Raw genomic sequence first — 11,846 nt, forward strand, 5'->3', positions numbered from 1 at the left:
CATCACCATTCTTCGATAATATAATTAAACTAATTCTAGAATGGTAAGTCCCTAATCTGGAAAAAAAATAGCTGAATAATCCCAAAGGAGATTTCTCTATAAATAGATACTTAAAAGTCAGGTAGATCAATGACAGGCTTGAGTCAAAAAGAGCAGTCACTGAGAGCACAATTTTTACATGAGGCTTGTTAGTACCTTCATGTACATGAAAGGCTTCTCCTCACCCCCAAAATATGTATTATGTTCATATTTTTCTAATATTTTATTTAAACAATAATTAATTTTGATGATTATCTCTCAAGACAGAATTTACTCATAACGTTTTTGTCTTATTTCCCACATTGAAAAATTACAAACTGGAACGTGCACAGAGGTATCAAAGCTGCCTGGCCAACAATGCTTGTTTGAATGTCATGATGAGGATGGCAAGTGCAGGTGCTGTGACATCTGAGTGACATCCGATTGCCAGGCTGGACCATCACGAGGTACTCACAGGACTGCCATCGGGGCCAGCAGGACCTCTGTCTCCAAAGTCACCTGGAAAACCCTGGCCCAGGGAAAAAAGAAGAAATGCCTTTAAAGCCAGCATACATAAAGAATTCATTTGTGTATGTGTGTTTTCTGTTAAGGAATTTACTAATAGGAAATACCTATTTCCTAACTTTTGAATTGTAGTGCAACAAAACTTATATTTGTTTTGCAGAATACTTCATTGATTTTGTTAAGTACAATAATTCTATGTTTTACAAAATTATTTTAGATGCCACATAATATATACAGAAAACTAAACTGGAGAAAATATACAGTTGTTCATCATTATATAAAGAATGACTGAATGAGAGGGAACACAGCAAAGATTTCTGCCTGACCAATCTATTAGTTATCTCCACTATTTCGTGCTTTTCCTACACCCACATCACAAAGAATGAAATGGCTAATGTGATTTAAGCAAGTACATAGAACAATTACCATGTGCTAAGGACTTTACACAGTTTATTATATACACACTACTTCATTTTATCTTCATAACACATCGAATTTATGAATATTAATAGCCTCATTTTGCATTTGCGAAAACCAGAGCACAAAGGACTTACATCACTTGTACTCGCCAGGGATGAGTGGGACTGAGATTTGAATGCAGTCTGAATGCAGAGTCATGTTTTTCCTTCTATACTGAATACTTTAGCTCATCATTTAAAGATATGATTAGCAGGTAAAAAAATATCATTTCAGTACTATGGTATTGGGGAAAGCCATAATGCACATAAATAATGCAACCATAAAATGTGCTGCCGCTGAAAATCAAGCTTCCCCAATGCCTGAGGAAGGATTCTACACTGTAAAACTATGAAGGATAGTAAAGTAGTACTTCCTTATTACATAGTCTTTTGTAAAATAACTCAATCATGCAGTTACTTTTACTTTAATACCAAAATTTTTCTCTAAAGATTTGCCACTAAATTTATCAACTTGAAAGCTCTTTTAAAGGCTACTTTGCAAAATGATTTGTAAAATTTATTATTATCAACATTTTAATAACATTCATTTTTAAAATTTCTTTATAAGACTAACAAAAATTAAAGTACATTATTAAAGTCTTATAATCTCTTTATTGGGCAAGCCAGTTATTAAATGTATATTTAATAGATTGCCAAAAATCACTGGTTCACTAGTACACACATTAATGCGCAAAATTTAAAAGAGGTTTAGCAATGGAAGAAAAAGTATGATGTTTCTAAAACATAGTTAATTCATACTAGAAGCAGTTTCTCTTCTTCTATAACCAGAGGATAATGCAAAGACCATCTGCATAGTCAAACATATTGTAGCCATAACCCCTTCAAAGTCAGTCAAAGTTCAGGCAGGCATTTTGCTTTCATTGTCCTTGGAAGTCAGATTCTGTTGTCAACAAGCTCACATATCTGCAATACATCATACTATTCCATATGAGCTAATCAGGATATTTCACAGTATTTATGATGTACAGGTAATGGAAAAAGCAGAGGAAAAATTCTGTAATAAATCTGAAACAGAAGAGATGATTGATATTTTAGATAGATCATAAGTAGGTTTTTCAGAAAGCCCAATGAAATAATAAAGACTGGGGTACATTTTGCATGATTCCATTAATGTAAAGTGTCCAGAACAGGCAAATCCACAGACATAGAAAAGAGATTAGTGGCTGCCTAGGGCTGGTGGTGCAGGGAGAATTGGGCAGTGACTGCTAACGTGTACAGGGTTTCTCTCTGGGTGAAGAAACATTCTAAGATTAGTGCGACAGCTACACAACTCTGGCAGTAAAACAAGCACTGAATTGTACATTTTAAAAAGGTGAATATAATGGTATGTGAATTAGATCTCAACAATTTTTCATAAAAAAATAAAGATATAATCAGTCTGAACAAGGAGCAGAGAGGGACTACTGAAAACATCACTGTGGACTCACTCAGGATTGCCTAGATGTGTGTTATCTAGGACTGACTGGACCCAACCTCATCCAGTAGGAGGAGCTGCTCCCCAGTTCAGCCTTCCATAAAACTAGTGATTTTTCCCCTCTAGGAGGGGAAAGGGGAGAACTGTGATCAATTCTTCACTTACGACAAAACCTGCACTAACATAATAAATAATAAATTACTTATTAGTTTCTTACCTATTCTTCTGGTAGTTCAACAAGATGTATAATAAATATTAGGTGTTCAACTTGACTTTGCCCCTGAAACAATTTAATTAAACAGAATAATATCTACTTTTAAAATTTTTATGTACTATTTCTCCTCTCACTTCACTACCCATTAAACATTTCATTTCATTCCTACTTCTCCAGTATAGACAGAGATAATTCGTTTTATTATTTTTAGTCCTTCATACATGTTGACCATTGTGTCATCAATTTCAGAAATAATTCCTCTTAAATCTAGACACACTTTCCTGGTTAATTAAATATAGCACAGTTAATACCGCAAAAACATCATGATATTTGGCTATGTACTGGATATATATTTTATTTAAAAAAACATCATGCTGATGTTTTATGTTGTCAAACAGGTCATTGTTTTTTGTTTATCAGTTGTATTTTGCATGGAATTTATCAGTTACAAGCATGATTTTTTTTTAATCCAGGAGAGGTTTTGTATTCCTTTAATTAGGAGCCTAAATGTTTGCAGCCACAAATCTTCATTGTCAAAAACCTATCTTAAGGGGCGCCTCGGTGGCTCAGCCAGTTAAGCGTCTGACTTCAGCTCAGGTCATGATCTCACGGTTCCTGGGTTCGAGCCTCGCATTGGGCTCTGTGCTGACAGCTAGCTCAGAGCCTGGAGCTTGTTTCAGATTCTATATCTATCTTCCTTTCTCTCTGACCCTCCCCTTCTCATGCTGTCTCTCTCTTTCTCTGAAATAAGAAATATTTTTTTTTTAATTAAAAAGAAACCTATCTCAAAAGACTAGTAGTAAAACATGGAACAATAGTGACAAAACACTTTGAACTTAGAATACAAAAGATAGTTTCTACAGTTTCTTTCTCCACTGGAAAGAATTTTTTATAAAATACAATACTAAGTTTTCTCTCATATTTACCTAGTGGAAAATTATAGCCATTAATTTAAATCAAATTGTGCTTTCCTAGAAATGCATTCACACTGCCAAAGGATTTAATACCCATTTTCCACGATTATTGTCCATAGGAAAGCTTGAGTTTTTGCCTTCCTTTTCTCATTTGCCAATTTTATCAATGTAATAACTGTCTACTAATGGGCAAGCCAGAGTTGCACTGTTCCTTTGTGTTGTGTATAATTCTCTTTTTTACATTTTCATTGTTTTGATCAGTCATAAAATTTTAAAGAATATGACATTGATCAGGAATTTCATTTGCTCTCAAGTTGTGAAAAATTTTCTTGCTTATTTCCACTGTTTGATCAATATAGTGGACAGACTTTAAGGTGATATCCAGTGATTCTAGTGCTTTCTGTGATACCCACCCTTTGAGTGTGGGTGGGGCTATGATTTGCTTACTCTTAACAAACAGAATATAGCAGAGGTGATGGGATGTCACTGACTCGATTATGTTTATACTATATGAGACTCCATTTTAGCAGCTTGGAACTAAAAACTTCCCCTGTGAGCTTGACAGAGTAAGCAGCTGTGTTGGAGATGCCCACATGGCAGGGAACTGCGAGTGAACTCTAGGAGCTGTGGACTCCATAGGACCTAAAGGTGGCCTATACCCTAGAGCCAGCATAAAGCCAGGGCGTTCAATTGCACAGTCTCAAAAAAATAAAGTCTTTTCACAACCATAATGAGGCTGGGAGTGAACTCTTCCCAAGTCACGTCTCCAGATGACCTTGCAGGCAGCTGACATCTACTTCGATTACAGCCTTGTGACCCTGAGAAGAAGACTGAGTGAAGCAGTACCTGGACTCCCTACCCTGAAGAAATGTGAGAAAATAAATGGGTGTTGTTTTAAGCCACTAAGTTTGTGGTGTTTATTATGAGCAATAGAAAACTAATAAAATCGGTCATTAAATTTTTAAATAAAGAATGTGTAAAATCCCATTTGCAAATTTTACTAAGTGGTAATGTTCAATACAAGACTATTTACATTGTTTCTAGATTTTTAAAAACTTAAGTAGATTACATCTCTGAAGATTTTGGGGTTTTTTTATATTCTACTGCAAATTATAATTACTATCAATATTAGTTAAATTAAAATTTTATATTCACTTAACATTTTAAAATTTAATCTAATTAAATTAAATTAAAATATCTATATTTTAAAAACTTTCTAGCATTTCATATTCATCTACTTCCTAAAGAATTTTTATTATGCTTAATGGATTTTGTGTCTAGTTATGAAAATCAAATTTAAGAATATGAATTGCTTAATAATTTAAAATATTTCAGTCTCTAAGTGTAGCTGTTGCAAATGTTGCACTAATTTTATTACCTCTGAAACCATATATCATAACATAAAGAGAAAGAAGAAAATAGAAGTCAGCATTATCAGGAAACAGTACTTCATTATACAATATTCTACTGCATTCAAACTGAAAGGAGAATTAGCTAAGTTAATTAATTCATCTTTCCTCTTACCAAGGTGCTGACTGCCTGCTCAAATCCTCTCCACAGTCTTGAACATTTTCTGTCTCTAAATTTGGCAGTGTACCACCTACAAATTTCATGGCATTCACACATGAGATTATAGGCCACAGAAATGGAGAAGAATTTCTCTTAGGCCTGAGGACACTAAACAGCCTCAAAGATGGACCAACATGATTCTCATTTCCTGATATTAATGCCTTTGTATAGCACCCTCCTAGTTTGAATTATTGCCAGCCCAGGTGACCAACAGTATATAGATGTACGGTGTGGCTTCTGAGGTTAGGCCATAAAAGGCACTCTACCTTCCACCTTGCTCTTATGGATCACTTTAGTCTGGTGCAAGCCAACAGCCATGTTCTAAAGAAACTCAAGTTGCCATGTGGAGAGGCCCCTATGGAGAGGAAATGAGACCTTCCATGAGCACCGAGCACCAATGTGGCTGTGAGTGAGCCACCTTTAAAGCAGATCCCCCAGCTTCAGAGAAGCCTTCAGATGACAGTAGTCTAGGCCCAAATATTGACTGTAACCTCATGGGAAACCCTAAGCTAGATCCACTCAAATAAAGCATTCCAAAATTCCCAGCCCATAGAATCTCTAAAAAATAATATGTATTTACTATTGTTTTAAACCATTAACTTGGAGTAACATGTTATATAGCAATAGATAATGCATAGTAACAAAAGTGATGGTCTAGGATGATAGGTCATATTGTACCAATGTGAACTGCTGGGTCCTAAGTGACAGGGGGCACTCATATGTTTCGTTTTGTTTGTTTCTTTACTTTTTTGTTTTTTGTGGGATTTTTTTTTTTTGTTTTCTTTTGTTTTGTTTTTAATACATTTACTTTCTTTGTTTGTGATATACAGGGTCCCCAAAAATTCAGAGCCCAGATCAAGTCTCTCTCTTGCCTGGGTCTAACAGTGGTATTGTTAACAAACATGGTAGTTATCAAGCACCAAGAACTATACTAGAGTTAGTGTGCCTGAATATATGTTTAGTGTTAATATTTTAGAGTATAGGTACTAAACTTGGTAGTGTATCTAAATATCTTAAAACAGTAGAAAACTTATAGCTTACAGAGTCTAGTAAATTGATTATTTCCCTAGTTCTACAAAGAAATTTGAAAAATACTGCGTATAAAATAATTAAGAAAATATGATAACCAAAAAAACCATAAAATACTAATGACTACACTTATGGAATTTAAAAAATATAAGCAATGTGAAGTTTTTCTGTTAAAGGCCACAGTTAACTATGAACATACTGTGTTCTTTTCAGAAAACAATGGTTTAGAAACAACATATTTAGTCTAAAGTAAAGACAAAAAGAATTATCATAAAGACATATACACTAAATAGGCATTTCCAGCAAAAACAGAAATTCAACTTTTTCTAAGACTAAAAATGATAAGAGATCAACTAACTTGTCTAGGATTAGAAACACTAAAATAAAACCTGGTAGTTAATTCTACACATTATACACATGAATACATATTGCCATAAAATCATGATATTTTTAAATCCCTCAGAAATAAAGCACAATTACTATAGGAAAGGGCTACAGTGTTAAGTACTCTGTGAAGATACAGTCTCTTCCCATTACTTTTTACCTTTCTTTTCATCACAGTTAGGACAACGTGATCTACATTTCAAGGGTCAATCATGTCTTGTTGGCTAAAACTAATTTTAAACTTTGGTAGGAATTTAAGCAGTTCTAGCCCAATTTTCAGAGACTGAGCATCAAGCATCAGGCTTATTGTTATCCTAGGATAATCTGGGCCTCGATTCTCAGATTCAAGTTCCTGCTTTATTTTTTTCCCACTATATTTTTAATTTAAATTTTAGTTAACATACAGTGTAATATTGGTCTCAGAAGTAGAATTCAGTGATCCATCACTTACATACAACACCCAGTGCTCATCACAAGTGCCCTCCTTAGTACCCATCCCCCATCTTCTCCATCCCCCACTGACCTCCCATTGTTAGCTCATGTTTTTTTCTCTATCATTAAGAGTCTCTTGTGGTTTGTTTCCCTCTCTTCTCTTTCCTCTCTTTCCATATGTTCATCTGTTTTGTTGTTCCTTTTTTAAAAGTTTACTTATTTATTTTAAGGGGCACCTGGGTGGCTCAGTTGATTAAGCATTCGACTTTGGCTCAGGTCATGATCTCACAGTGGGTTTGAGTCTGTGCTGACAGCTTAGAGCCTGGAGGCTGCTTTGGATTCTGTGCCTCCCTCTCTCTCCCACCCCTCCCCCACTCACTCTCTGTCTCTTGCTCAAAAATAAAATTAAAAAATAATTTAAATTTTTTAAGTTTATTTTGAGAGAGAAAAGAGAGAGAGAGAGAGAGAGAAAGAGAGAGAGAGGGAGGGAGCACACATGTGAGCATGAGTGGGGTGAGGGGCAGAGAGAGAAGGAAAGAGAGAATTCCAAGTAGGCTCTATGCTGTCAGTGCAGTGCCCAATGCAGGGCTCAATACCACGACCATGAGATCATGACCCGAGCCTAAATCAAGAGTCGGATACTTAACCAACTAACTGAGCCACTCAGGTACCCCATCTGTTTTATTGATGTTAAAGACTGGTTATCATCTTGTACTTTAATCTGGGAATTCGAAACTCCCTTATTCTTGTGTCCACAAAGTAGTTTTGATATACATGTTCTATCCCTCGATCATAAGGACCCCACCTTATGCTTGCCATTTTCCCAAACCAAGAACACGGTCCCTGAATCCAAGCCAGCCCTCGTGCCCATATTTGCACTCACATTTCTGACTTTGATAACCTATAAGACTGAGTTTTCCCTTATGCTATCTGCCCTGAAAATAACTGTCTGCCTGAATTTTCACCTGTTAGCGTTATATCTCTGTGAAATCAAGCTCTGCCTGGACTTACCCCGAATTACCAGCTAGAGCTCTTTGAGTGTCTCTTTTCTCTGTACCTAGCTCAACCCGAATGGTGGGTTTAATTCAAAGTTCTGCCTCTTCCATACATCTTGTCAAGCTATAGTTAGCCAAATAAAGTCACTATAGACCACAACCAGTAAGTAAAAATCAGAAGAAAACATTTTCCTAAAAGAGAATCACCTAAAAATTAACAATTTTTCAGAATGCTGTAGCAGCAGTAGTACTTTCTCTATGATCAAATTAACTACAACTTTTTCCTTAGAGAAAATACTGTCTCCAAATTCTTGATAAAATGTACATATCTGAGACACTATTGTGCAATACGTATTTAAGACTATCTTGGGCTAAGGATAGAAACTAATAACATGTCTAACAGAAGGATTTTATATTCTGAAATCTAACACTAGAGTTAGAAGCTAAAATACAGTTTTCTTTAAATGGACTCTCCTAACAAAATGATGTATGAGAAAAGGGGAGGAGACGCTCCCTTCTATAGTTAGAAAAGTAAACATCTCTCTGAAGTCCAGGTAGCTGAAGGGTGTTATTTTGTCTGCTATTCTAAGGTTATATTTTGATTTTTCTTAGGAAGAAAACTAAGTACACTTTTTCTTTGTCAAAATGTAATGTAATATGGTTTGATTATTTATAGTCTATTCCAATCAGGCCTGAAAAACTCCTTTGAAAAGCCTCTATATTTTCACAACAATTTTCTAGGCGTTGTTGAGAGTAAATTCTAGCTCCAATTTCGTTTATCTTCAATCCCGACAAGTTGGTTCTAGCATAAATATTTGAGCTCTGTGGAGTCATATAAATTTGCATAACCAACTTAGTACAACAAAGAGACTGCTGATTAAATTGGTGTGGGAGCCATGTAAAATGCTTTTTTTAAAGCAACTATACAATTCCTGACTGTGGCACTACAGAACGAAGTTTGAAAACTCTGAATTAAAAAGGAAGCTGCTTACAATCGAGTAATACATATAAAATCTGATGTTGACAAATATATATGAAACTTCTCCCTGCCTTCCCTTTTTTTCTTTAACAGCATTCTTCTTTTCTATTATAAATGAGTGAACAACTGATGCTTTTAAAGAATCTGGCTCATCAGATATGTTCCAAGAAGCTTTTCAAATAAACAGCAAAGCATATTAAATAGAATGGTAGTACTATGGTATTTAAAGGAGTCTTGACCAATAAAGATTGTCTACTACCTTGTAGACTATGGTACTACCTTCGGAGATCTCTTCCGAAAGAACTTGAGATGAATTCAAGTTATACCCACAGAGAGCAAAATGAATGGATGGACAGCACTTCAAGCCCATAGCTGTCCTCTATTATAACTGACAATAAAAATTTTGATCTAACATTTTTTATTTGTAATATGTAGGGATTGTAAGAGGAAGGAAAGAAAGAGGTAACAACTATAATATCTCAATATCCAAAAGTATGAGTATCCAAATATTGACTAATGTGTAACTGATTACATGAGGTCTTTAAAAATAATTCTAATGATTATTAGTAAGTACCTTTTACTAGGATCTTGAAATCAAAAATAGCTTATAATACAGGGAAGAAAAAAAACTTTCTCACATGCCAACAATGTAAGACCAAAGGACAAACAAATTTGTTAATATAACTACTTTTATATAGTCTGGCCCTAAAGTATACCAAATTTCCAGCAAAATAAGTTTTCTTACTTTTTCTGGTTGAAAAAACAAAAACTCACTGTGTTATAAATTTCAATTCAACCTGTAAACACTGAATAAAGACAATATTTTATTTGGAGGGACATTTTCTGGGAAGTAGGATTTAAAGTGAAATAACACTTACCCCAAACATTAAATTTAAAAATAGCAGTACAAGGCTAAATACTGAGTAACTCTTGAACAACCAAAATAATATGTTATTTTGAAATGGGTCCATTTTCAATAGCATTAATATAACATTTATACTATCTAGGAGAAGATATCTCTTACTTGTAAGTCTATCATTTCATTAAAAATATACATATCTCACTAAGGAAGCTGGTTCGTAACAACTTAATTCCATACTTAGAGATTACTCAGGAAAAGAAGTGATGACTTGGCCAGCAGAATGAGCGGGTGTGATTGATAGCAACAGTGTNATATATATATATATATAAAACATGTTTCTGTCATATATATATTTCTGTATATGTTTCTGTTTCTATATATATTCTATGTTTCTGTTCTATATATATATACATATATATATAAAACATGTCATTTCTATATATGAGAGAGAGAGATAGTAATATTTTGCTAAACTATAACAACATGCAGCTTTGGTACATAAGTTAGAAACTGACTCAGTAGTACAAAGAAGCTCGTGTTGATTAATATTTCGAAAGGCCTAAACTGGGATTTTGAAGTTTTCTATGCCTATTTTGACTGTCAAAGTGTTTCCTACATACATAGTACAGAAAGTGAAGTAATTCATTTTATCAGCTTCTGGTCTTAATTTCAGAGACTTTAAAAACCTGTGTAAAATATTCCATAAAAGTTACGGAATTACCTTAAACGTATTACTAGTTTTCTATAAATTACATTGTAAAAATTACTTCAAACTCAATCATTTTCCATGTTTGTAAGACTGCTATCTACCTACTTCTATCTACCTAAAATCTAAGGAACTGAGCTCATTTAACACAGAGAAAGAATAATCAGATTAATTAAAAGGGAGTGATGATTATAATAAAGTACATCTAATAATATTAATACTAATGATAGTAAATGAAATGACATAGGATCCACATAGCGTACCCAAATAAAACATGAACCCACACTTCTAAAGAGCTCTGAAGTCAGCAGCAATTTGGAAATACCAGTCTGTGACATATGCACACCCAAAAGTTTCTTAGATACAGGTACTTTTTTAGATTTCAGTATTTCTAAGACTTCTGTTATGTTCTTTCAGACATACAGATTTCTGCCACCGTCTTTATGGTGGTCTGGAATGCTTTAGTTCTGCATCTGTGTTTGAATATCAACTTCATAAATAATAACAGTATACACAATTTAACAAATTACCAGGAAAAAATGGCCATACTTATATTCCATACACCTAATGTTTTCCACATCAGAAGGTGGAAAGAAAAAGGTATTTTCCTCTTACTGCTATTAAAGCAGTAATAAGTAACCATTCTTCACATGGAATATTAATAATCTAAATTGAAATACAAGTTTCTTGTGATGCGTAATATCTCATGCTAACACGTTTGCCCCTATTTAATGTCAAAGCTATTTGAAGATGATTTTACTTATAATAAACAGAACATAGGGGAGCGTTTATACATAAGACACTTTTCTAGAACAGTGTCTGAGGTCAGCATTGGCATAATTTGACTTGTGGCTGTAACTGTATCTTAAAATACTGTGATTTCCTCAAAAACACGGCCAAATAATTTTGTGGTAAACCCAAGAAAAAGTACATATAGCATACATGACATATTACAGCACCAGACAGATTTTCTACTATAAACACTATTTAAGACAAATGGGATACATATGTTTTTCAAATATAATTTTCCTAAGGATCTAAATCTCTGACAAGGGCATATGTTTTTAAAGGAATAAAACTTTACAAATTGTGTAATGTAAAAAACAGTGCAATCAAACCAGCAATCACTCCATTCATTATTTTTTCACCGTTTTCTTGAACTTCTTTTTTGAATTCAATAGCATCTGTTGGATAATTTTATAATTCTCTAGGGAGTAAAAAACCAGAAGTTATCTATAAATTTCCAAACTGACCACAGTTTGGTCATCTTCTCTTAATAAATTGAAATTTTGTTTTTAAAGTTTGTTCATTTTTGAGAGAGGGAGT

The 11,846-nt window shown here is 34.1% G+C and overlaps 1 protein-coding gene across 1 annotated transcript in view; it reads right to left on the minus strand.

The window, feature by feature from the left end:
• COL24A1 (collagen type XXIV alpha 1 chain) overlaps window positions 1–11,846 on the minus strand; it is a 374,970-nt gene that overhangs the window by 266,316 nt on the left and 96,808 nt on the right. The window contains exon 13 of the mRNA XM_077771041.1: window positions 494–547. Within this exon, the coding sequence (XP_077627167.1) occupies window positions 494–547 (54 nt within the window). The remainder of the gene's footprint in view (window positions 1–493; window positions 548–11,846) is intronic.

The sequence above is a fragment of the Crocuta crocuta genome, unplaced genomic scaffold (genome assembly GCF_008692635.1).
Source record: "Crocuta crocuta isolate KB4526 unplaced genomic scaffold, BGI_CrCroc_1.0 scaffold125, whole genome shotgun sequence".
Classification (NCBI taxonomy): domain Eukaryota; kingdom Metazoa; phylum Chordata; class Mammalia; order Carnivora; family Hyaenidae; genus Crocuta; species Crocuta crocuta.